This window comes from Ambystoma mexicanum, chromosome 10 (genome assembly GCF_040938575.1).
Source record: "Ambystoma mexicanum isolate Mex_15411 chromosome 10, UKY_AmexF1_1, whole genome shotgun sequence".
In the NCBI taxonomy this organism is placed as follows: domain Eukaryota; kingdom Metazoa; phylum Chordata; class Amphibia; order Caudata; family Ambystomatidae; genus Ambystoma; species Ambystoma mexicanum.
In genome coordinates, this window is record NC_090932.1 from 723984903 (window position 1) to 724012637 (window position 27735).

Genomic DNA, 27735 nt, shown 5'->3' on the forward strand with positions numbered 1-27735 from the left:
CGCCGCGCGCTTTTTCAGCGCACGTCCTCTGCTTTTCTTGCGCACGGACTTCCATGAATCGACGTGCGCTGGTTTCCCTGCGCTTTTCGCTAATTTTCGGCGCAGCGCACGTATTGGCCCCTCTGCGCCGGGATTTTCGGCGCACATTTATTCCATGAATCGGCCTGTATATGTCACCAACCACTCAGCAGCCAATCTCAGGATGAGATAGGTTTCTGGGAGCTGGTCCAATTTTGTGATGTCAGCCTGCAGCGTGTTACAAAGCTGGCTTGCAAGCCAGTCTCTCTGAGAGTGTGCCTGGACTTTCTTTGTGTGCAAGAATCCCTGTGTGTTTTTTTTTGTTGCCCAGAAATAAAACACTGTTTGGAACATGATGCTGCTTGCTTGGAACTCTGATGCATTTCTTTGGGCAAAATTGGAGGTGTTGGGGCCTCCCAAACCCCGGGACCCCCAGAAACCCTGGTGGGGGTCCACCTTCTCTCTAACAGGATCCATGGTAACGGCAGAGAGAGAGGGGTGGAAAGTAACAAGAAACAGCTCATTTTTCAGAAAAGCCAGGGAGAACAGTTAACCAGTGATTCAGGTATGGAATGAGGAGGACTATTAATGGGTTGAGGCAGGGTACTCAGGAGACGAAGAGGAATCTGACTAAGGGGAACAGAGCTCAGCAGAAGAAAGTCCAGAGGGAAGAGATGCCACGTGCCACGACTGCAGCAACAGACCCAGTCGTACCATCAGAAAATCGAGAAGATGGACCGAGGAAATGGGGTAGAACAATGTTTTTTGGGGGGAGATGTAGCATCCCTGTGGTCAAATGACGGGGGGCACAATGTCACATATGGGATTGGTCCACTAATCGAAGTTAATGTGAACGCGCCCAGCACGCGAATAAAGCAGTTGATGATTAAACGCCAATGTGTGTGATCGCATTCTTTGGTGTTGCATGTGCTGCTTGAGGGCCCTGTCCCCACAAGGTGGCACATAACATTACATAACTTGCACCAGCATTTATGTCAGCAGACCCTCATTACAACTTTAAAAGGTTGCAAATGAATCTACTATGACAAATGCGAACGAAAAATGATTGTCTGTTGCACAGGTGGCTTTCCTCATGTGGCTGTTGGCTGTGCTCTTTAAGATTGAGATTGTGGGGCTGTTCTCATTTTACTACAGACGTTGCGAGCCGTTAGTAGCCTGCTAGTGCGGCAGGGAGACTCGGCTGTCTCTCTCTGGGAATGCCTCGAGTGTGTTTGACACATGGGAGGTAAGTCCGTTTTATCTGGCCCTTGAATGTACGAGATAAGCTCTAATTGTCCGGGGGCTTTTGCCTGAGCCCTTTAACCTGACAGTACGTTGGCTCGGGTCCCCAGCTGAATCAGCCGAGGCCCTGGCGGGGCGGAGCCGGAGCAGGCGTGCGTAGAGGCAGGGAGTGTGTGTGTGTGAGAGAGAGGCTGGGTGCGTGTTCTGTGGCGCTGACAGCAGCCTGCTGCCCGCCCGCCCATGTGACTGCTCCGTATAAGAGGCCGGCCCTGCCCCTTCTGTTTCCCATCCCAGCAGCATTCAGCGCATTGGAGGCAGCCAGGGGCTCACAGCAGCCAAGGTTCAGTGCAGTTTCAGCCAGCACCATGGAAGGTAAGGGCGTGCGAGGACCCAGCCGCCGCTCTGCTTCCCTGGCGCCTTCTGTGAGGGGGGAGGTAGGGTTGACTGCACAGGTAGGCCAAACGTTGGCGCTTCCTATGGGGTGGAGACCTTCAGGAGGGAGGGGACGCGTCAAACTCTATAAGTTTGCCAGGTGCTGCTGCTTCCGCCTCACTTCTCCGAGCGGACGCTGCAGTAATGCGCAGCGCCATGGCTCCCGGAGCCTGAGGCGAAAGTGGAAGTGAGGACCGCTTCCTGCCGCCTCTTCAGTCAGCGTGTAGCCGATAGCCTATCGCTACTGCTACCCGTGCATAGGTGAACCCGTGTGCGCGGGCAACCCTGCTCGGCCCCCTCCTCTTTAAACGCCTTGGCTCCTGCGTAGTCTTCTCCAGAAGCACAGGACTGGCACTAATGTTGACCCCGGTGCTGGTAGGGCTCTGCTACCCCTGGGGTGGGCCCCTTGACGGGTCACGGCGATATAACTGAAACCTTAGCTGGGTCACGGGCGGGGATGGCGGCATCTCCAGCCCGGGGTCCTGAGCCGCAGCTGCTGCCGCTCTGCATGGCGAGAGGGGGGGCAGCAATGCCCGCTCCCATCGCTGCCCCTCTCTCTCACGCTTGAAGATGCTGATTTAAGTGTACGGCCGGGGTTCTACATGCGACCTTTAAATTATTCACGCCGCGTTACTCTCCAAGTACGCCTACACACAACAGTATGCGTTGTAGTGCAGGCAGGGCCAATGTAACACGTGCCTCCAATTACTGGCAACATTTCTGCTACAACAAAAACGAAGCTATTGGTAGTTACTATTAATTGCCCAAAACAATGTTACTTAATGCAACCATCAATCATGGCTAACTGGGGGGGGGGGGGGGCGGTCGAAATGGCAGTGCACTCAGCCAAGCAATATATCCCGCCTGTAAACACCTGCACTTAAACACGACTACTGCCTCTCAACAATACTCTTGGGTCTACTCGCTGCAGTGGTAGAAGTGCACCAAAAATAAAAATGTAGTGCAACCGTGACTCCGGTGGCAGACAGAGTAGGAAGGGAACAACGTGCAACACCTTTGCTTGCATTCTTGTTGACTACCAATTTTTTGAATTACGTTTCACTTTAGCTGTAACTCATGTCCGGTGATGAAGTGGTTGCTAGAAGTACTGCAGCTTGTAAAGCAGTGGAACACTGCTCCCGACCGTTCACGCTCACTTCGACCAGTGACTGTGATGAGACCTCCCAAAGTGGCAGTGTTAAACATGATTTTCTCCTTTCATAAAACCCTACGTGCATACAGGATTTCCTATGTTCAAGAGGTTGCATCGTCTCGGTCACTGGATGGGCCTACTTAATTTTAGTGTTTGGTCAACTTGTGAGGAGGGAATTCTACCAACATGGCATCCCTTCTGGTTGTGTCATGTATCTTGATGCAGAAATATCACTTTCTCCAAACGGGCTTTTCCTACTAGCCAAGGCACTTTCTGCTATTAGATCTGGAAGCTGCTGTGCCTTGCCCCTTTCTTTGAAAGAGCTGGTCATTGTCTATTCACATAGAAGTAGTACAAGTTCTCATTGGTGGTAAGGATTATTTGTTTTGGCGTTGACGTCTTGGGTTAGTCACAAAATTCTATGGTGCCTGCAACATGGCTGATACTTAGTTTTTTGGGGGGGGGGTTGTGTTTCTTGGCCATTGCAGGCTTTCTGGTCAGCGGTCCAAGCTGGACAATTCATGATGCTCTTTACGTGACCAATAGCAAGAGGTTGACGCTCCCCCCGTCCCCCAAAAAATGAAACGCAGGTCTTCTGGAAGAAGCCAACCTATATCAGCCAGACTTTTAGCACAGTACCACTGGCATAGGGGTTGCTAGAGTAGCTCGGTAGCAATAATTGAGGTTGTTTATGCCTTACTGTCTGTATGTATTGCAGTCCTCTAACCTTGGGCGCAAAGCTTGTATGTATGGCTGCTGCTAATTAGTGATGACTGTTTGGAGGTTTTGTTTTTCCAAAACCAATAGCCTAGATTCGGGCCACATGCATGGACTTCTGTGGCTTTTGCTGGGCCCAGACTCCAGGACTGCTCTGGCCTCCTGAATGTAGCGCCTTGCAGAACAGTGCAGTAGGTCGTGTTCCTTTCTGAGGTGATTTGTAACACTTGCTAGTTGCAAGCCTGCACAATCTAACAGCGAACCTAATTCTCATAACTGGAACATTCTAGTGCAGTGACTGGTTCGTTAGTTGTCAGTGACCCAAATGAGCAAACCTGCACTTGCCGGCCTTTGCTCTCTACACACATGGCAACGTCCCGAGATCGAACCAACTGCTGTGTGATTTCTTTTGTATAGTGATGAGTCCTAGTGCTCTTGTCCTCTTTGAAACTGGGTTTTTCAGATGGAAGGGGCGACTGCTTTTCTGTTGGAGGAAAATTTAGTGTTTTTTTTTTTTTTTCTGCGATAGGCGATTGCTGCAAGGTTTTCAACTTGCAATAACCACTGCTCTGGGAAACCCTAATTAACTTGGCAATGCTTTTCAGCCTACCAAGCAAGCACAGAAGTGGCAAACTATGCAGATTGAGACCATGTGGGTATAGCTTCCCTTTTCAGGCCCTAACTGTTTAATGTTGAGTGAGGGGTGCAGCAATTACTGATGGTCGAATCATCACTTTAATTGTTGCTTGATTAGTTTTTTTTACATATTCAGAGTTTTGAGAAAATAACGGTGCCCTGGCATGTGAATGTATGTCTCTGTTGGCAGTTGGGGTTTTGTGTGGTTGGATTGTGCAAGCCTCTTCCTTTTATAATTAACATTGTGTGCACAGGTTGATTTCAGTAAAACTGAAATGGCACAATACACCAGCTTCTGGTAAACCCGTGGCTTTTGGTAACTGCTGATCTAGGAAACGAGCCACCCAGAGCTATGCAACCCCATGTTTCCCGGTGACTTTGTTCTAGAGACCCTGTTGCAATGGAATGTTGACTAATACTAGCACGTGCAGCTCCAAAAGCCATTGCAAGTGACCTTGTGGCTGGTGTTAGACTGGCTCTGACTGGAACAGCTCTGTGTGCTGCAGATGGGCCCTAGCTTTGCACCATTCTGCGTCTTGCCGCAGGTGTGGTTCGTTATAACTAATGGTTTTTGGCATGTACTTACCTGCAGCTTCCTCGATTGCAAGACACTGTTCACGAGCCGGATTTTCCTGAATTACAACTTCAGATCAAAAGTCGGGGCCTTCGTAATAACTCCACTGCACCTTCAGACATAAATGGACTAGGGCAGATTGGCGTTCCTTGCCAAGGAGTAATGGCTGTGAACAGAAGGTGGCGAGAAGGAATATGTGCATGGGTCATAATTGAAAACTGTGGCACATAATGGTTTGGTATTCTCCACTTTTCATATGGGGGGCATTTGCAGCAGAGATCCACTGGAGGTTATAGCTGCATAACTTCCCAACCCAGTTTATTTTTGAAATGTGATGTGAATGAACGTGTCAAATGTAATTTGTCACGCCTAAACTGCCTCTTTGTTACTGCTAATTGTGCATGGATTTGGACGTTGGTGTTCAAATGGTTGAACTCTACTTGGCATATGTGGCAGAGGGCGGGAAACTCATCAAAGTAATTACCTCGATTCAGTCTGACATCCAAGTCTTTCTTCAACTCGGAAGTTTTTTGCCAGTTGCATGGGCACACTATTCATGTATTGTGGCTCCTAAAATTCGTTTGGGGTTTCTAAACATTGCAATAGTTGGGACATGGTCCATTGGAGGCTGACTGACCAATCTAATCCGCATAGTAGCACACAGATGGGTGCAGTGGAACTGGTGTCTGCATCTGAAGCCCTCTTGGCAAATGGTTTTTTGTCCTTGCTGGTTGTTGTTGTACAGCCTTTAGCGTGGAGTTCGTTCAGCCATGGTTCATTTAAGCAAATGCTGGGATGCAGCATTTGCGTACTGGCCTATTACAGCAGAACTATTTGTCTGAAGTTACCAGCACAAATTCCAACATCCCCATGCATACTAGAGACGTTGAGAAACTAGACTTGCTTCATTGCACTGGCTTGGGATATCCATTCTAGTTTAACACAATGCCACAACATACAGGGGGACACGTGCGGGAGGTATGGATGAACACATGCATTCTACTGCCACTGCAGTTGTCGACCAGGTGTTTCTGTTAGCAGTTTAGTAGTGTCCTGGATTTACAAAGGTAATGCTTTTGATCATGGTCCAGTGACCACTGCAGTCACTTGGTTCCAGAAATGGGTTTAATGTCAATACATGTGGATATTGAAACTGAATCATGTGGTTTGGGGTTGCTTGCATTTTACGCTTCCAGTGTACATTTGCACTAACTGTCAAAATACTTCTGTCTTCTCGATGCATTGTGATACGGTATGATGGGTTATTTATAATGTGCTTAATACCCAGGCAGGGGTTAGTGCGGACCCAGGGTTCGGACCTGTGGTGCTCCGTGTCGTCTTGCTTCCAAGGTGAGCACGTTGCCCCTGAGCGATCCTCCAGAGACATAACAAACATTCCAAGTTATGCCATATGGTGATTGTATAGCCATGATTGGGGGCCCCAATTACAAAAGATCCTGGTAGCTCTTACTTCTTGCCATTTGCTCTGTTGGTTGTATAACAACCATGCTAGTTAGGCAATTAAGTGAAAAGTAAGATTCACCTTTTTTCTGGTCCTTATTCATAATAACGTCCAACAAGCTTGATGCAGACAGATCACAGCAGCTAATGCTTTTTTTGCCAAATCTTTCTTTAAGGCAAAGCTACAATAGTGATCCCATGTACCTTCTAACGAAAAATGGTAGTCATTGTGCACTAGCTTGGAACATATCTAAAATCAAAACTCATTGGCATCCACAAACTGTGTAGAATTCATCCAAAATTGAAATCGTGCAAAAGAATCTAGATTAAAACTAGGACCTCGGAGATGAATCCTCTAAAGGACTGGTGTCTAAAATGCAGTGTTCAGACTCATTTCAGGAGTTGTCTAAGAATGGTACTGATGTTACCTAGTGATGAGACTGCCAACAAGACTAAGGAAAAATGCAGAAAAACGAACACAAACCAAAACATGGGGGAGGAGGGGAGTTTTTCAACATGGTGACGTCATGTTGAAACAGTGTCATAATGTTGGCACGGACTGCTGTGTAGATAAAGACATCTCTATAGGACCCCTGCCAATGAATGAACTGTGGGAAATGTGTATGTTGATCTAAAGATTGCTGCCTACAGCAAAAATGTGTCATGAACAATATACACAGATCGGGCAAATGTGCAAGTTGTCTTCCTTGTTCATGCCCCCGTCCACCTGGGGCCAACAGTCAATCCAATGTCTACATCCTCATGGCCTTTGGTTGTGTTGACTTGTATCTGGAACCAGATTTGTGAAACTAGATGGGATCATTCCATCAAGTCTTAGTAGTGTACTTAGATTGGCCCAAATAATATGCTACAATAGAATTTGCACGTTAATCAAAGTTGTGCTTTTTCTAGGATTAAATTCCAGGTTGGTTGATTAGGAATAGTGTGCCTAACACTGTCCCAGTGTCTAATCCGTAAGATGGAAATGTGGGTGGAGAACCTTCTATTGTCAGTGTTTTTCAATGTTTGAATTGTTCTGTATAGCTTCATGTGTCCTATTGGGATTCAAGGCTGTTCTTTCAATCCCCAACACTTTGTCCCTTAGTGGAGTGAACTCGGTGGGATGGTCGGGGCTCTAATCTTGTAAATACCCCAGCTTTATTGTTTTCCCAGGTACACTTACACACAGGTAGTGCAGAGGGCAGTTCAAAGGTCTGGGTACTTGACAGCAACCAGAAGGCTTCTTGTAATCCTTATCTATAAGGATGTAATGGCAAGCCATCTCTGAAGGCTTTCAAAAAAATACTGCACTGATGGAATGGTTTCTTCTTCTTCAGATTCAGAAGAACTATGCATGTTTTCCTGGAATTTTAGTATTGTATAATAAGGGTCCCAGTGCTGTGTGCATAATCATGCAGAGGCAGATCATTTTTACACTTCAAATTTACAGTCTAGTGTGTAAAATGATGACTAGACTATGTAGTCTAGTTTACATCCATTCAACCTTGCAGTGAATGGGGTACATTACTATAAATGGTCAGTGGCAGCAGAGTCTATGCTCAAGGGTGAGTAATTGCCTATCATTCTTTCAAGGTTGTAGGGAGTACCGACTTTGGTTTGGTGGTAATTATGATAAATATGTTCTATGTACAGCGCTTTGCCAAAAGAGCTATATAAAACAACCATTTGACCACTAGATTAGATATAGAATTTAGCATGGAGTCTTGCCTCTCTGCACTGTTGTATCATAACATTGGCATACCATTGGGTAGTAATAGCTCCAGGAAATTAGGACTTTCATTAAACATCAAAAGACAATTCTACACAATACAAATTCATATATGCTTTACAATTGTGATTTCAACTTTTAAATATATACAGGAGAGATCAAATGGCCAGAAATAATGCAAGGTGTATTCTGTTACAATGCAGAAAGCTGCCGCATAGTATTTCCATGCACATTGGCTGGATGTCACATACATTATACTCTCGCAAAGGAGAAGTCATTTTTACTCTCGTAAAATCACATTTAGACTCGTTTAAAAATAAATTAAAATACTCCCACCTCAAAATCTTATCTGGAGCACTGGGGATGGTAGCCCGATTCATGGTAGCCCGATTCTCAGTTCAATCTACTGTTTCTCATTTTGACCCAAGTGAAGCAATTGGCTATAATTGAGTTTTGTGGGTAAAGGCTCAAAATTGTGTATTACATTGTCTCATAGGTGTGACAATATCCAGAAAGTGGACAAACTGTCCTGACTGCATCCTAGGATCAATCCGAATCTATTGCATAATCTTGAGGGGACTCCTCCATGTAACATGGTGTTCTAAAATATGTTATGTCTCAAGTTGTGCTTGAGTATTGGCATAAGCAGGTGCCATCGATGTGCCCATCCATATCAGTGACTTAGAAAAGTATAGCCAAAGTAGATATTTTGAAATATGAAATCTATATATTCCCTGGCTGCACAGTAAGGCCCAAATAATGGGGATGCTGGTATACATACCTTATGCATGTCACCTGGTGGTATTGGGTGTCTGAGGGGATTCAGGAAGATAAATAGTGGTAAGATCTGCTACAATAGAAGACCCAGGGTCTTGTGGATCTTGGTAAGACGATGTGATGGTGGCTTAGGTTATTTAGTGAATAGAAAAGTATCCACCCCTGTTCTAGGATCATTTTGTAGCGGCACATCGTGTTTAATGCCTTGCACTAACTTTACTACAACAGATTATGAACGCATCACCCTTGACAGCAAGGCATATGTCTTTGTATATATAATTAATCGGAGCCTATTTGTTCTGTTTTGATATTTTGTAGGATCATTTCATCGAATCTGCTTGTGCCAATTTCTTATCCTGGGTAAGAATTGGTGGCATAGTATCTCTGGGAACATTTCCTTAAGTGTCTTAACCTTTTATTTTTACGGGACGGTTTAGCTCTGAAGCCACAGCAAGAACTTGCCAACTGAAATGATTGGGGTCCATACCACTCATGGGTACAAGTGGTTGTGTATTAGCAACTTGTCCCCATGATGTACTATCTGAACTAGAGTTGTTGGAACTAGGCGTTTGTTTATCATCCAGGAATGTGTTGTAGTTTAAAATCCAACTTTCCATAGTAAAATAAAAATCACGAATGGTTTATTATCCCCCTATAATCAAGGAAAAGGAGACCAAGGCACAGCAGCATTGTCACATTAAAATGCATCATACCGGAGGGTAGCAGCAGTAGTTCACTAACCTAATTCATCCTAAATAGCTAAAATACAAAACCGATTACTAATTGACATAATCCGGAGATGAAAAAGCATTACTATGATGGCAGACTTGATCTGGGAATCTATGAACTGTAACTACAACTAATTGGCACTAGTGACCCAAAATTGCCACGATTCAAATGGGGGAGTGAAGAGGCTCTTTGGCACCGATACTCTATTAGTAAATTCCACAAAATGCACCTCACTGACTATTTTTGTTTTAAAAAAAAAATGACCCTCCCCCTGTTTGCATGCCATGACTCGTGGGGGAGATGCAATCCCATTGCCCTTTCATGTAGGTAAAGCAAGTGCTTGCTGATTCAGTGTTGCAAATTGTCTGACAGATCTGGTTGCCACACCCATGTGCTTGCCTTCCTGCACAACGTGACTTTCACAACTCCTCCGCCCTCTTTCATGGGTGACCTGCATACAATGCGTACCTACTCCTAAAATGCCTTCCTAATCTGAACTCTGATGGCTTTCGGCCTACACTGCTTCAGTGTTTCAGAAGCCTGGTTCCACTCTTCACGGCCGGAGAATCAATCATGGATGCAGAGCCTCCATACATGTCATGTTGCGCATGGCTGGGGCGGTTCTACTGTTCTCAGCCTGCACCACTTTGGTAGCGGTGCGCCTTGAATGAATGGGGCTCAACTAAGGTCATTATCACGTGATATTTTGACACCTGTGCATGTGACTGCATTTCGTTGTGCATGTAAAATATAGTGGAAACCTCGGCTGTAGGTCATTGCCTTTTGGGATTGATCTGGGTTCAAATTTCCACTGCTAGCACTGCCCCCGTAGAATGTCTAGCTGTTGCATAGGTAATCCACACACTGCCTGCCCACCTCTGCATGCACTGGTGCCCCATTTCTCTTCTGTTCAGACTGTCTGATGGACCACCAACTACAGCACTTTCGAAGCCATAAGTGGCACTGGGCACCATACAAATGCAACGCCACATGCGGTTTTTGGTAGTGTGGGAGCTTGTTAAAACGCAAATTGAGCCTCATCTAAGATGGATATTTTAGCTATACAAACTGGCTTGAAGTTATGTTTCATAGTGTCTTTCAAAAAAAGTAGCACTGCTCTGGAACGCTCACGTTAACATGACATTTAACATACATAACGGTTGGACTCATGATGTGATATTCATTACAACCCCATCTGCCAAGCCCCCATCCTGTTAGAGTTTCAGTGTGGGGTGCAGAGAATTGCTTCTTGGCCCTTATAGCTGCCCCATTAAGGACACTTTGACCTGTGGACCAGTAGCCAATGTTAAAATGCTCTAGAATGGCCCCCTTCCAGACACACGAACCTGCTGCCCTTATGGCTTGGCTGCAGGTCTATAGAATTGGCTTCATGTTCCCCCAGCAGCTGTATAGCCCAAGTGCCTGGAGACTGCCCCTGGGTGGTTGTCGTACAAATCAACATAACACAGTGGAACCAGCGGCTGCAGAGGACTAGCTATGGATAAGCATTTTACATGCCTGCCAGCATTATCGTTTTGGGAGTGGCAGTTTTTGTGACTGTGGATTTTGGGCTCGATTGTTCCTAGTACGGGGTCCCACAATAAGCGGGACTAACTAGCACATTTTTGGAGTTGTGAAAGCCAAGCCTCAAGGGATGAACCTTCAGAATTGACCTACCTGCACATGTCTTCCCTCCTAAATGGAGTGTTCGGCTGAAGTAATGGTGGTTCCATCTCACCCCCTCTTGGGGCTATTCTGACTGCAGTGCTTTGCTGTAAATTAGCATTTACGGATTTGGGCCAGCGTTTCACTAGGAGAAGTTCTAGACCTGAACTAAAATCGGCATTGCGTTGGCACAATGTTACCTACTGAAGCCCGAGAAGGTACCCTGATTCTCTTGAGTATAGCTGCGGATGAAGTGCCAGGTCTACACATTTGCGTGTTATGTAAACTAGTTTCTTCTAATCTGCACTTGGGTGCACCTTGTGCACACACGAGAGCTTGCCTGCCCTCGAGGGATACGAATTGCTACTGGAAGCCTTGTGGCTGCCGTTAATGCCTTTCTAATGACCGTGGTGTGGGGCGCTCGGCATTCTGCAAGGGTCGCAAGGGCAAGTTATTTTTGACTTAACTCTCATTGTAATTTAAAGATGATGTCATGGCTGCAAAAATACACTGATGCAGTGCTCCTTGAGCATGTGCTAGTTCTTAGGTACTTGAATCGTGTCGCAGGGCACTGTGGGTGGAATGTTGCTTTGGGAAATCTCGAACATAGTCATGCCGTGCAAACCTTTTTCTTTCTTTATTTCCCTTTTCAAGACCAAGCTTTTGTGACCCTTGCTACAAATGACACCTACGTGAAAGGTGCTTTGGTTTTGGGTTCATCCTTACGACGCTACCATACCACACGGAAGCTTGTTGTGCTAATAACGCCTCAGGTCTCGGAGTCCATGAAGTAAGTATCTGAAGCCTTATTCTCGTGTGTATTTTTTTTATTTTATTTTGCATCTGTCAGCTGGGCAAAGGAATGGATGAGTTGTGCTTGCTTTGCACGCTTGGAATGAAGTGTGGAGTCTGAGTTGTTGTGGGAAGGTCCTCATGTGCTTGTGATCTATTCTAGAGTGTAGATGAGCTAATGGCACCCTCATATTACTTACAATGGTGTGTTGTAATGCCCATGTCACAAATGATCTTTGCATCTGAATGGCACCTGTTCGCCTGATTTTGAATTTCCTTGTGAAACAAACGCAAGGATAGTGTATTGTAATTCAAAGGTTTCTGCGCCTAGATACCTGTGCAAATGACATTGCAACGCCTGTCGCTCTGCCTCTGGTGTAAGCTTATATTTGAGCAGGATTTAAATGTATCCTGGTGCAAATTTTCCATATGACGAATGCTGTTAATGTCATAATGCACCGCAAACAGTCATAGTTGGCCTGATATACTATGCTGTGTTTTCAGACCGATTTAACAAGATTGGTGCCTGATGCTTCATAAGGTGACAATCTTGGGGTCAGTGATGGGAGCCGAGGGCTTAAAAGGAGTCCTTGTGATTTCATTTGCCTACAACTGAGTATTCCTTTCAGTAGCGGCTACTGACATGATGACCTAGCCGTCGTGTCACTGGGGATGTACTTGTTTCACTGGCCTATGTCAGCATGGGAAGTTGTGCAAAAAGTCCAACAGCTTTGCCACATGTTTGCTTAACTACAGGCCTTTTGTTTGTTACGGAATTACACGATCAGTCTTAGCTGAAGTATGGGGTGCATTGTAAATTGGGGTTGCAGCACAGGCTTTTGAACGAAGGCTCTAGTCACTGACCTTGGAAGCCATGCTCAGTCAGGATATGCTTTCCTCGTTCTGGTAGAAGATGGAAGTGGACGGCTTAAAACAGTGGTTCACCCTGCATGAAATGGTGGAATAATTCATATAAATGTCAAGAAGTAGAGGACTGATGCTGGATCGTGTTTTGACAAATTCAAGGTACTAACCGTTCGGGTTTTCAGAAAGGCAACACTTGGAGTAGGACACGCAAGTTTGTCGGGTGTATGGGCTCACAACCCAGCCACAACATTCTCAAGTATTGTGGAAAGAATTTGCAGCAAAAAAGTGGAGCTCTAAACCTAATTGTGGCTAGGCCATGTGTGGATTGATACTGGTCCGCTAACACCAGCTCTAGTTGAGCTAGAAGCAAAGGGGTTATTCAGGCTCTGGATTTCAGCAAGACATTACAGCTCGGTCTGTATACCAGCTCTTCTACTGTTCTTTCTGGGGGCCACCAAGCTTTGGCCTTAATCGGGGAAATTATCATCTTGGAGTCCACTCCCAGACCTTTTCTTCACGGGAGCACTCCCAGGTGACTGAAATGTAGTATATGAGCACTGCCCTTGGTGCCTGAAATGTAGTATGAGCACTGCCCCTTATGTTCTCATTTTGAATGCCTTCTAGCATTCCTGAGGTGGGCTCCGGCGAGGGGTTCCCTAGTTTCATTGATTCCTTGATTTGCTTTTTATGTATTTGGTGTCTGGGATCCAGGGACAAGGTTTTTTCTCCCAGGGAGATTACTAATGTTGCTACTCTAGAACAGTCTATCCCCTGAGGCACATTTCAGTCTAGTGAAGGTGTTAAGCCACTTTCAGGACTCATAGCTTGACCTTTTACAGCAGTGAAGCTCCCTTTATTAACCTCCCAAGATGGTGGAAATGACTACATCTCATGTCAAAGCTCTGATCTGCTTGGCCTGACAACTGATGACACCCCTGATCCTCTCTGAAAGCATCAGGGAAAATCTCCTTGCTGCCACATGCAGTCTTCTGGGGATAGTTGGGGCAGTTTCCTGGACTCTGCCAGTGGTTCACTTACAGAAACTGACTTGTGGTCAAGAGTAATTCAATTTTAAGCGAGGATTTGAATTGACTTAATCAAAAATCCAATTGCCACCAAGATGACCTAGTTAAACTTGCAGACCAATGCCTAGGTCTGCCTTGGGCTGACGATGGTAATTTCCTGACCCACTACGTGGCAGGTTGGGCTTTTCCTAATTGTACTGGGTATCTAGGGTTGCTCTAAGACACTGTCTGGAATCGCACACCATTAGGGTAATGTTAACCTCAAGTCACAACTTGTACAGGGCATGGAGGGAGGGGGAATAAAGCATCCACCCATTGGGTGTGTGCAGGTGGAATGGGTTGTTAGCATTTACATTTGCATCAACTCTGTATGCTTATTTGCTTTGAGGTGGCATTTCTAAACTGTTTCCACCAGGAGACGTCAGTTCTTCAAACTGGGTCTCAACCTGGATCCACCTAATGTGTTGCTTAAGTTGTTGGCAAGTTGAAATGCTTTTGTGTCTTACTAGTAGGCTGTGTACATGTTTCTGCATCAGCCTCGACCCTGCAAATGCATGCAATGGAACTTTCATAGTGAGGACCAATGCAAAATCCTGCAAGTAAATTAAACACTTTTGTAGGATTGAGATGGTGCTTCATTCCACATGCTCTTGATATTCATAAGCATACATTGAGGGGCCAGAGTTAAGTAGTGGCAACCTGCAGAAAAGGACCAAGTGTCTTGTGGTGGCGGTAGGCAACAACTCCAAGGACAGATGATGTAAGGCAATTGCTATGTCAACCTTTGCACCATGAGCACTCCATGCAAGCTGCATTGCAAGTATATTATGTCTACTATGACAAAGATCACTTTAATAATAAACACCCATTAAGTCTACTAAATCAGTTCAGGGGGGTGTGGAGGATCATCACACTTGGCCATGGTTTTTGATGCTCGAAAGAATTCCAGCAGGATTACATAAGTGGAGGTTTGTTTTACAGGAGCTGGAAAGCGGGTTCTTACCAGGAGGATCGCATTTGGCTTGGCACGTCCTTGTTGCCTTAAAGGACAAGTGTGAGGCACACTGACTACACTGTTGGAAAGGATCATGGCAGTTGTAGTCGGCCACACCATAGACTAGAATTCGCTGTCATGCACAGTAATGATATCCAGTACCACTTGGAAATGGCAAGGCAACATTGGGCTTTCTGGACATGCAGTTAAAGGAATGGTAGAGGAACTGGATTGTTGCTGGCTTTTTTTTTTAGCAGTTACTGTGGCATGGGATTTAGTTGCAAGAGTTTGTAAAATATACACAACTGCTAACAAAGATGGTGGCATGGAATGGCAGTCCTACCGCAGGCACAGAATGGGTCTAATGCCTAAATTGTGTAAACCTCTGCAATCTAATCTTTACCTGTCTTGTTTCTGATCTTCTTTGCAGATCCGAAGTGGGGCCTTGCTTAGTCGTGTCTACGTTCATAGACCAGGACTTTCAAATTTATGAGACTAATCTCGATGCCTGCAAGTTAGGCTTAATAAATGCAGTCAGTCCTGTCGCTGTAATGCAGTTTTTTTTCAGACTTTTGGCAAATTGTAGAAACTGAGCTGGCCAAATGGCAATTACTCCCCTAATGTGTCCTGTGATACAAGGCACTCTTGGTGTGGTGTGTAGCAGCAGTGAGTCTTTACGGCCGCAGTTCTGGCCTAAATGTTGTGTTCATTAACCAGCAGATCTGTCTTGTTTTCGTAAGGACTAGGTAGCTTCATGATTCTTATCACTTACAGTACTTTCTGTCTTCTAGGAAAGTGCTTAACAAGCTCTTTGATGAAGTGGAACAAGTGGATGTCTTGGACAGTGGGGATTCGGCTCATCTTGCCTTGATGGAAAGACCAGAATTGGGTGTAACTCTAACGAAGCTACACTGCTGGGTTCTAACCCAGTATTCAAAATGTGTGTTCATGGATGCAGACACAATGGTAATTCACTTTAACCAGAATTCCGATGTATGTAGTTAATGTTGGTCCTGAAGGTGCAGTTTCACATGCAAATATTAATGAGTTGAAACATGGACTGAGCAGGAGCTTTGGTGGGGGGGGCGAGGGGGTCAGGGGGTGCATTAGATTTGCTTTTGGTGTGATCTTTGGAATCTACTGGGTTATATTGCCACCAGTGCGGGGACACTAGCTTTTACTGTTCCCTCGAATGTTGTGTTGGGTGACTTGTGTTGTAAGTGGCAAGCTTATGGCCACTTTTCTTTTGTCTCTAATGCTAAAATTGGGCAATATCTACATTAGTCCCTGTGAAGGCTGTTGACCATGTTGGAAAACTGGTTTTGCTCACTCAAATATTGAGCTATGCCCAGAACAAATCTACAGGGTGTAGCAGAACCAGGTAACTGGCTTGAATGCAGGGGCTGGAACAATGGCACTAGCAAGTGGGTGGCTATAAACTGCGGAAAGCAGAACACACTAAATGCCTCCCACACTAATGCTGGTCACTGGCAGTGCCCTTTGTCTATTAAGACACCCCATTTTAAATGTGGCTAGTGGATCAGAACCCTTGTATTAGGATTAACATGTGTGCACTCGTGTGGAGCGGCGTGTTATGGCTGGCTAGAATCTTGCAACTTGATGTTTACTCTTGGTTTGAAGAACCATCTAAGGGCGTGGGGTAGAATCCCTTCAGTGAATGGATGCAGTCATTATCTTGCTGACAATGTGAAGTTACAGGAATGTTTGCTTCACATCTCAGGTGCTATCAAATGTTGATGAACTCTTTGAGAGGGAAGAGCTGTCTGCTGCACCAGATCCCGGCTGGCCAGACTGCTTTAATTCTGGAGTGTTCGTCTTCAAGCCATCCATTGACACCTACAATCGCCTGTTACAATTTGCAACAGAAAAGGGAAGCTTTGATGGTATGTATTGTGGTCAAAGTGGCAGGGATGCTGCAAAACCCTACTTGGCCTCGTCTTGAAACAGTTACTCTGAAACTACTTGTGTCTGCCAACACACACTGAAGGATCTTCCAAACTTGTTTCTTAGCCAAGTTGTTGACAGGTGACGTGAATGGCAGCTGCCACTTGTTGAACTGAACATCAGTAAGTTTAGCTGTCCGTCTGCCAACAAAAGTAGCTTGGTTTGCATTGCCCATAGAACGTCTCCAACCTTACACCTTCACAGGTCTGCAGCATTTGTAATCGGCACTAGTGTTTTCGGTTTCGTGAGCCTTTAGCATTATATAGGCACGAGGTCCTAAACTTTGTGGAAAGTGATCCATATATATATCCATGTGCACGTCATGGTACAGTCTTGTCCAGTGAGTACGTTTGCACACTCATGGTTGTCTTAGGCTAGCTAACTGGTAACTAATTTTGGTCCTAACCCTGCCACCCCTGCCCCGAATGAGAAACCGAAGAATTTCCTTAAAGCGGGTGCAAGTTTACCTATATTATCTAGGGGCACTCACTTTGGATTACCCCTGCCACCTCCTGATGGCATCACATGGCTTAACTTCAGTTATCCAGCGTAAGTGGATATGGTATAGTATTGATGCACCCCACTTTCTTTGACATGTGTTTCTGGACACTGTGGGGGTTACACTCCGCCTATCCCAATTGGGGATGCAAGTGTGTGAAACTGAGCGGCCATATGTACTGTTTCTACAGAAACCTCAGTACCATACCAACCGCTCAGCTACATTGACAGTATTCAAGATTGTATTGAGCACATTTTGTATGCTTGCTGGGTTTCCACTATGTAGATCTTCAGACATGGGGTAAAATGCTGCTTTGCCCCTCTGGGGTGCTACCGCTTGTACTGCAGAGGAAATGGGTTCTCAACAGCTGTCAATGGCTGCCTGTAAAAGGAAGGCAGAGAATATACTTATTTATGAGCAGCTTGTGGTGGCTCGGTTTACAGCCAGGGCCTTTTCCTCACAAATGGTGAGTGAGTTCGTATTGAACTCACTATTGTAATGAGACTCGGCCTATTTCTCTGAACACGTTCTGTTGGTTGTGTATTCGGAGCTTCAGATCAACTGCAGTGACCCAACTAACTCGGTCTGCAACTCTTGTCCCCTTGTGATTGAGTCCAATGTAAACCCATTTAGAGGAATTTGTATCGGGCCTAAGTGACTTAGTCTGTACCTATGCATGTGGATCCCCTCACTTAAATGTACACCATAAGCAGATTGGAACTATCAGTTTGGAACGCATGCAGGCTCAACCATGCCTTGACCTGCCACATCACTGCCTCCTGCATGCCCACATCAGTCACTATGATCTGATGTCATTGAAAACGTAATGGCTAGTGTGCTGTTAAAACTGTGCATGCATCACTCTGATCTCACTGCTATTGACGCAGTTGCATGGATTGTCCGTGTATTCAAGCTCTGGCTCTGAAACCTGGCCTGCCTAGCATCAGTATCCAGTGTAGAGAAAGTTAGTAGTGTTGTAACTGTGGTCCGACTTGGGTGTATTTGCTGGGAGCAGCACATCTGGGGCGGGGGTGGTGGAGCTACTGTGATGCCTGTTGCTGTACACCGACCGTTTCATACCAAGTCTGATGCTATGTCCTTGGGTGGTGTAGAGTGGCAGTTTCATATGTATGTCCCTCTTAGGTTGATTTTAACTCATGTCTTGGTGCAGAAGCTGACTTTTAAAATCTTGCTCTTTAGGAGGCGACCAGGGATTATTGAACAGCTTTTTCAGCCGCTGGGCAACTACTGAGATCAACAAGCACTTACCATTTGTTTACAACTTAAGCAGCGTTTCTATTTATTCCTACCTCCCAGCATTCAAAGCGTAAGTATACCCATTCCAGTGGGGTGGGGGTTTGAATTGGGAAGCATAGATTTGAGAGGAACTGTCTATTGAAGGGTCTATTTGCTTGGTGTGTGGTGCAGTTGGCAGGGTTTGCAGGTGGAGAATAAGTAGTTGGGTCACATGATTTGGCCTCTAAATTGTCTGACCAGTAGTTTGTCTGTGGGACATGGTCAACTCCTTCCAATGGAAGGGTTCCATGTGTCTTCCGGTTTATTAAGGTGACATTCAGCATCTGAAGCACTATCTTTAAATTGACCCCAGAATAACTAGCCACTGGCTCCAAGGCAAACCTTCCCAGATACAATTATGTTTTATACACCTTAACTACAGAAATATTGTACTTTTGCAGGTGCCACAGAACTTGCAGTCCAGGTTTTGTGTGGTAATTGCAGACATTGTGGTACCCAGGCACTGAGCAGCTGCAATGATTTGTGAACTGGGGAATTTGTCAGTTCTTCTCTGCACCCCGCTACTTGTGAGGTTCCGGTGCACCAGGAAGTCTAATTTGTTCTGAACCTGGGTAAGCATCCCTTCCCTGATGCAAATTTTATGCAGGAAATCCATACTCACTGCAGCGGATAATTGGCAGGATAAGCATTTCAAATATGTGCAGGATTAATTCTGATCTATACAGAATGCACTTCTGCCCAGCAGCTACTGGCAAGACTGCTGGGTCCTCAGCATAAGCCTAATCGTCAACGAGTGGTGCCACAGACTGGCCCTGGTTTCTATGAATCCTGGTATTAAAAGCTTGCCAGACCAATTGCCGCGACTGCTGCAGCAGCTTGTGAAGATTGGTGTGACATGTAGTCATGCAGGAAATACTCCCTTTATTGAACTTGTGTTGCACTCCCTTGTCTGCACTTTTGAAAGAGCAGGCACAATGATCCTGCTTGGCTAAACTGTCATGTACAAAATGTGGTAGCTAATGCAGTCGCTGCAGCTATTGTACGGATTAACTTTGGTATTCTTCAATAAACTATGAAGATCATCCACGTCAATTGGGACTACATTGTTCAACTTTGCCCAGTCGAGCCTGAAGCAAGACTTTAATCCTATGCTAACCCATCTGCCACAAAAGCACTAAGATCACGCCCAACAGACTGGGCATTGTCAACATTTACTTTGTAAGACTTCTTGAGCATGATGGGGCTCGTTCAGCAATTTGTGAAATAGACCTACAGTTCACATTAGATGACAAACTGAATTGTGCTTTAGACAATAGTGGCTGTAACGTCCCATGAATTGTATTAAAATATGCACAGCTGTCGTCTTGGCTACATACCTTATTTTACACACCCAACAATGGCTGACATGCAAGTCCCTTGATCAGCCTATAGAAATATGGTTATCAGATACACAGGCCCAATTACATCACACCTAACCTGGACTATCAGAATGGAGAACAACTTTCATGATCTAATTCTCAAAGCTAGGGATACAATCCATTCTGAGTAAGCCAAGTACTCCAGCCCTAAGAATTCACTCCCTTTCTGCCTCACCCCCACCCCCAACTCGTACTTGTCTCATGCCGGTGACCTATCTGGATTTGTAAGCCACCCTGGGTACCATACACTTGACTCCTGGACTGTCTCAAACTGATCTAGACAATAGGGATCCGTTTGTTCCATTCCTGGCTTTTTTTGTCTCCCTGTGCGTACATGTTTTGAGACCAGCATCAAAAATGTCATGGTCATCCCTCCTTAAATGGATTGGAACCCCATTACCACTTGCAACTAGATAAATAAGCTACTTGCAAGATCCAGTCCTACATAGACCATGAATATCCTTAACCCTAAGCAATCTGGTTTCTGCCCTGCACATAGCATGGAGGGAGCCCCTGTAGACCTTCAGGCTCTATGTTAAGCATTATAGATCGAAATCTTGCCTTGTGGACTACCACAAACTACTTGTGCAGATCCTTGGACAAATGTAATATCTCAGTCCTTGATTGGAAATGGATAATGACGGGCATAACGTCTACTCTGCTGGGAGGATGCTTCCTTTGTGCCCTCCCTGTAGGGTGCCTTGGACCATGTATGTCCCCCCCCACTGTTCAACTCTGGGCCAATTACACTGACGACACTCAGCCGGGCCTAGAGCTTGGGCTGGGGGGGGGGGTGGCGAGGCGCAATATCTATGCTGAATGGACACCTAGATGAACTGATGTATGTTAATAAATGTGAGACAGCTTCTTATCTTTGACTCATCCCAAGCTAGGGATTGCCAGATTTTCCATCTCAAGAGTATCCTATCGAGGGGAGAAGGTTAAAACACTACTGCCGAAACGCATGTGAGTGCATGTGCATTTAGTTTCCAAAAGCTGTGCATACCATCTAAAGCTTCTTAGGAATATCTGCCCTTACTTGAAGAAAACGTGGCCACTATCTGTCAAGCATAATTATTGTCATGTGCTCATTGTCGGGGCTGAAGAGAAGTGCCGCCCCTCCACCCCACACTCAGACTATTGAAAATGACCCAGTCCGGATGAGGAAGGTGCCATTTTTGGCAGGAACTGCTCGGGGGTAGATGTCAGTTTTAAGCAGTCACTCACAAATGCCTATATGGGAAGGCGCCCAGCTACCTGAAGGCAAACTCTCTACCTTCCCTAAGGTCGACTAATGCTAACCTTGACAAGATCATCTACGAACTGCGCCTCCAGCCCAATACCTGAACTGTCCTTTTGCCTAGACCAGGTGTTAACTTGCACTGTCCCATATTTTCTTTTGTGTCTTAGCGTGTTACAAATAAAATACTCAGCTTAAATCGTTGCGGAGCTGCCCAGTACTCACATTAATTTGGTTCAGTGTTTTCTTCATGTGCATTGGTCAGATCTATTGGTGTACAGGATGGAGTACCATGCAAATCACTTCAAGAGCTTGTGCTGCCTCGTGGCCCATCTTTAGTGCCCCTATGTTATCTGCTCCACGATCCTACGTAAGCTGAGCACATTCTTGACCCCAAGAATGGGGTCTGGTGGCAGCCTAAATCCTTAGTGAGCTGGTCTAGGACACTCTTTCCTGGACCCAATGAGGATACCATGTGGGCAAGTAATGGTTAACATGTTAACTAGACACAAAAAAGGTGACTTCACAATCCCCGATCTGTGATCTGGAAGCAGATGGTTATCTTCCCTTCTTGGCTACATGAGCTGACTTGTGGTCATTCGTTAAGTGCATATGCAATTAGCAATAAACTGTTTCAAAGCGCCCACATGTTTGGGACGGGGGAAGGTAGACCATTACAATAAAGGTGTATTATGAAATTACAACAAATAACGGAGTGGGGAGACAAACCTACTAAGCCTTGTGTTCAGAACATGCAAGTGCGGGGGGGAGGAGGGGGGGTGGTAGGTAAGGGATGGGTGCGGTGGTGGTGGTAGGAGGTAAGGGATAGGTGCTGTGGTGCTCAAGAAGAGGACTTGAGTGCAATCTCCTGTGGGATAAGTGCAGTACAAAAAAGACAGCAGCAGCTGGGATGAGTTGTGTGTGGTGAGGGGGACGGGGACAAGGCCCAGAGAATGCATAAGGGCCCTGCACATCAGTCACAGTACTGTGATTAGCAGGGAAGAGGTAAAGGGAGGTTAGGAATTTAAGGATTGCAGTTAAATGGGGGAAGGAGACGTCTTGGGACTTATGCCTATAAAGGTTGACTTGGCACACAGGTAGCAGGCACCCCTCTCTACATGGCATGATTTTTAAGTCCACGGCCACTGCCTTTTGCTCACTAATTCAATTTTCACAACAGAGGAATATCCATTTGCATGTCGGTCTTCATCCTGCCCACAAGGGCAGGCGGAACCAAAATGCCTGGCAAGCCTCCTTTGAACAAGTGCCAACAGCAACCCCAGACAAATGTTTCGGTTGGGCCTCACCAGTGAGGGGGAACTGTGCCTCTTGGTACAGTGAGCAAAACATGTGGCTGTGGACGGAGACGGAGTGGGTACATTCCCATGCAACAGTTCTCGCAGAGGGGCGCCCTGACCTTTTTCTATGCAAGCCAGCTTCAACCCAACTTGCACTGGCTCCTTAGCCCCCGTGGCTGCCAATTCAGAACAGTCTTTGGTGTTAAATGGTTCAGTTGGCTTCTGTTAACTGGATTGATTTCCAGCACATTGTCCCTTTGAACTAAATGTGGCTATCCAGTGGGGGCACTTCAATTGTCAAACCTAGAGTAGACGAGTATCTGCTGTCAAACCATAACTTTCACATGTTGCTGCAGTGAAAGGTAAAGCTGTGGGAATCTACAAAATGCTGTCTTTACTGATTAAAAATGGGGGCCTGTGCACGAAGCGTAGACCTGGAGACTTTTCTGCAAATCTTTTTACTAGGCACACTTGCACATTATCTGAAAGCTGTACACCATTGGATCCTCCTTAATTTGTGGAAATCCAGGGACGTTAGTGTCCTACTTGTCACAATTACATAAATCTACTTGCGTTGCTGAAGATCTGAGCTCGGTAAGAACCTTGTGTCTGAATAATATTTCAGTGACTTTATGTATGCAGCGTTGGCATGAATATTTGGCATAGCTGCTGCTAGCTTCCACCTCAAACAATTATGCTAATGGTACATCCTACATCTGTAGGATGGCTTCACCAGTCTTTGGCTGCAGAGTCAACTGGATGACGTTACTGCAGTTGCAGCATGGAAACCGACTGGGGCTCAAGGGTATTGCTAGTTTAGTTGTTAGATGTAGCTGCGCCTGTTTGGTAGTGTTGGTGCGTATTCAAGTATAGTCCCCATCTATTTTGACTCTGTATTCCACTTAGGTTTCACAGTGTGGTGATTTTCAGGGTTAATTTGTAGCTGTTCTCCAATACTTTCTTGTATTGGAGTATTATGGTAGGACACAACCAGAGTACTCTTTTCCTGGGTTATTTACCTGTGACCTTGATTTAAACCCATGTTATGGACTGCTACTGTATTAGGTGTGTACACATGGCATAGCAAAGCATGTAACTTCCTCCAACCTGAGCAGTGGGTGGTTTCCTAAATCTGCTGGGATTGAATGTGCTGCCTGCAAAATATGGCCTACCAAACAGCTACTGGCTGTACAGTCTATTAGTAGACTTGAGACATCAGATATCTGCACAGGGGCCCTGGTAGCCTCATTGAGGTGGGTTTCTATGTGTTTGTGCATTAAAGCTGTGGCAAGGGAATTATGCTCGGGTTTACTTCACATTGAGTGGGTGAATATGCCTGCAAGTTCCTTGCATCCCGTGTCTCGCAGTGCATTTTGCTTCTGGGTAAACTTCTATGGTATTAAGCTCCAACTTTATCTCCATCACGATATACCCTGAGTTCTTCTCTATATACCTCTCCGAGTGTATAAACTAGTGAATGTTAATAGTCATGATCTGCCTCCCTGGCACCTGCCTTTTGGGTCCCACTTTGCTTTTTCTACAAGTGCGCTGAAACAGAACTATGGCATCTAGTTGTGCAGCATACTTTATCCTGTCACACAATGCTAGGTTGACTCATTGGCATCTACTGTACACCAATGGTACGACCGCTATGTAGGGGCCTGAGAACGCGTACACTGCTAGGCCTGTGGACATCTGCATCCAGTGCTGGAATTTCTTTTGTGCATGAACTAGTGTGCTGGAACATGTTTCGGCATTTGAACTTGGGCCAAAGCCTAGGCTCTACATGATGTAGAAATTGCTGTGGTTTGCTGCACCTGTAGAAATTGCTGTAGTTTACTGCACCTGTCTGCGGACTTAATTTGACAGGGTGATATCACTGCCCCTCTGATCTTGCACCATCACTGTTGGGCTGCTCAAAGCCACTCAACAAATGTGTTTAACAGGAGTGTGGTGGAAGAGCAATGTCTGTTTTTAATACAGTAATGTTCCCAGACCACGTGCACCTTCTAAACCTTTGCTCTCCCACTTTTAGTGGGAGAGGTGTGATCTGTGCTGTTCATTCTAGGCACTCTATGGTCTCCAAATGTACATTTCTATACACCTTGCAGCTTCCTTAGCTAGATATGTAGATGACATGCTTTGAGTTTCTTGCTAATGTATTTTACAGGTTTGGTGCAAATGCCAAGGTGGTGCATTTCTTGGGAAAAGTCAAACCATGGAACTACACCTACGACCCCAAAACAAAATGTGTGACCAGTGAAGTGCATGATCCAACAATGATCCATCCGGAGTTCCTCAACATGTGGTGGGATTCATATACTACTTCCGTTTTGCCATTGTTGACAGAGCATGGGGTTGTCAAAGACACATTTACAGGCCTAAAAGCAGTAAGTTTTATTTTCTATGTACGTTTTGGTGTTGTACAGCTGTCTTTGTTTGCCCAGAAATATTAATACATAATGTGAACAAGTAACCTTATTTTAGCATTCAGGCATGGCCTTTTAGCATGTGGCAACCTTCTGAAGTAATTGCTATTGGGTGTATTGCTACAGAGCAATCCCCCCGGCCAAGGGTTAGATCTATGGAGGGGGGTGCCTGTGCGGGCATGACTCTTCTGAACATGCAGGCTGGCACCTTGCTGTGTAATATGCATGCACATTTAGCCATAATTGCTTGACGTGTACATTTTTAATTACTAGGTGATCTCGCCTAAAAGTCTGCATGTATTAATGGTGAACGTTTTTCCAACCCTGTAATGGCCCATTTTTATGCTACATAGAATGACCCTTCTGGTGGGTGGTTGGTGGAAGCAGGCAATAGGAGTACTGTTTGCTTGATCTGGGGGAATGCTGATGCCCATGGGGGCAGAATATTTCCAATGCATGGACACCGCACTGGATGTGTCATGGGCAGGGGTTTTTGGGGGGGGGGGGGGGTGTGACTGAGACAAATGTAGCTTGCATATGGTGGGATACGGCTAAAACCAGTAATTGTGATTCTGTTAGTTCTCAACCTTTCTGAACATCTTGGCTATGCTTTCCTTTGTACTTCTTACCCTATTTTGGTGAACTGTTGCAGCTTTCTGACTTGGTCTATACACTGGCTTTCTCTTGTGGCTTCTGTAGAGAGGTATGGGAAACATGCTCTAATTGCATTCCTCTGCTTTTTGTTTGCAGAAACATGTGATTGTGTACTTTTGTTTTATACTTTGGGAACACATTTGTTCCTGGAATGTTGTCTTTATTATTTATGCTTGTTTTTTTTTTTATTATTTTTTTTTTTGCATGGGAACTTTTTATCGCTTTACATTTTTCATGTATTAAAGCAAGTCTTACTGTGGTGTTGCTTCTTCCAGGAGGCGGTTGCAGAAGCAGTGGCTCAGCTGTCTATTGATCCACCTCCACAACCATCAATCTCGTCTGAGGAACGCAAAGAGCGATGGGAACAGGGTCAAGTTGATTACATGGGAGAGGACTCCTTTGATAACATCCAGAAAAAACTGGACACCTACCTCAAATAGGAATGCTGGAAGACTGCCAAGCAATAAAAGGACTTCATACAAGTGTAGCATCCAGGACAGTGAATAATCGTTGGCTGGTCAAGCCTTTGATGGCAGCCATCAAGTATGCAGTTCTGCAGGAGAACCCAGCCATGTTACTCTTCTTTGAACTATTTGCCTTTGCACTCTTCTAGCAGCAAAGCTAGCACTTCATTGGACTCGGCTCTGCACAACTTGTTAGAAAGCACTTGTGTTAAAGGCTATAAGCTGATGTTGTAGTCTTCCAACCTGTAGACATGTACTGTGGTTCTACTCCTCGAGACCCACCTTGGTAAAGGATTCTTGTATGTACGTGATGTTGTGCCTTAAAGGTAACCATATACATAGTACCCATGCTGAACTGCATGAAGAGTAGCATAGGGGCTCATTTCTTGAGTCTTGATGTGACCAATTTCCTGACTAGGTGTAATGTACAGCATAGAATGCACTTGTCCTGCACCTTACATGGTTAGTATGCACCTGCTGAAGTTACTGTATTATAACAGCTCTCAATACAAATAAACTAGTGCTGTAACACACTTCCTGTTTGCCGTTTTTAAACCCAAGCCAACCAGTTTTCAGATGGCACATCACGCCTGAAGCCTATTATGGGATACTGGAAATCTATGGCAGAGGTCTGTAACCTTGTGCTCATTTTGTTTACCACAGGGATATGATAGTTGTCGACCTCTGTGCTGCAGGCCCATAGAGCCTTTGGGGACAGTTGCCCATACCGACGACCTGGCCAACTGCACTGGCTCCATTGACCTATATTGATGTAGCATTCTAGCCCTTTGTACAGGTATACATGTGTATTTTGGAAACCAATGCTTCCCTTGGTAATGTGGCATGGTAGGAGTTTTCAGCAGATTTGCCTAAAAGCAAAGCTGAATGATCTTCCTCCTGTGGAAGCCTGATCATTCCCTTTTGTCTTGATAGAAGCAGGAGCTTGAAAGCCACTTTTGTTGATGTTGTAGAAGCACCAACTAAATGGTGAGTCGGTTTCAAAAGGTATTTCATGAGTCTCCAAATAAGCTTCCAGTGTTCTAGCACTATAAACTCCATGCTCCAGTGTCTTGAACTGAGGGATCGAGGGCTGCATGAATTACAGTATTGGCAACTGAAGGCACAGTTAAGTGAGGTAAAATGGCAGAGACTCGGGCATGTTTTCCATTGCCCTCAAATCTGCTGCAAGTGCTGGAATGAATACCAAATTCCTCTAAATCGACATAAATCCAAATTATGACGTGTCCTAGCAACCAAACGAAGACTCCAAACCTAGAATGGTCTTGGTCAAGTGGGGTCTTGCACTCATGCCGTTTTAGTCCTTGGATGGGGTTGTGTGGGAGGATGTGGCCATGCCAATGCAAAATAGTTGGCAGTGCCCAATGTTTCTACTTTCAGGTCTGTCTCAAAGACCAGTGTCCTGTTAAGAGATCCACTTCCTCCAGGAAGGTTATTGCGAAGGTAAGTTTCCTGTCCTCGTTCTATCACCCCGTATGTTGAGAATGTGAGCTCCGTTCCCATCAGCTTAGTTCTTGGGTCCCTCCGTTTCAGGCATGCTGTCATTAGAGATGTTTTAGCATCTCTATCTCGGTGTTAATCTACAATTTGGGTCCATCCTCTCGCCCTTCATTTTTCTCCTGTTTTTAATCTCCATCGTGTGAAATCATTTTAGGAAAATATGCCTTCCTCGGGCATGGGAA

General features: G+C 45.4%; 1 protein-coding gene across 2 annotated transcripts; it reads left to right on the plus strand.

Moving 5' to 3' along the window:
* Positions 1-1374: 1374 nt before the first annotated feature.
* GYG1 (glycogenin 1) lies at positions 1375-26568 on the plus strand. Of its 2 annotated transcripts, XM_069618320.1 has the most exons (8): positions 1475-1632; positions 11788-11923; positions 15603-15777; positions 16553-16715; positions 18476-18602; positions 24659-24878; positions 25570-25620; positions 25847-26568. In XM_069618320.1, exons 1-8 carry the CDS (start codon positions 1626-1628, stop codon positions 26009-26011), a joined length of 1044 nt encoding a protein of 347 aa, XP_069474421.1. In that variant the 5' UTR covers positions 1475-1625; the 3' UTR covers positions 26012-26568. The 2 variants fall into 2 exon arrangements, with proteins under 2 accessions (XP_069474420.1, XP_069474421.1); XM_069618319.1 differs by lacking the exon at positions 25570-25620 and having other exon boundaries at positions 1375-1632.
* Positions 26569-27735: the final 1167 nt, after the last annotated feature.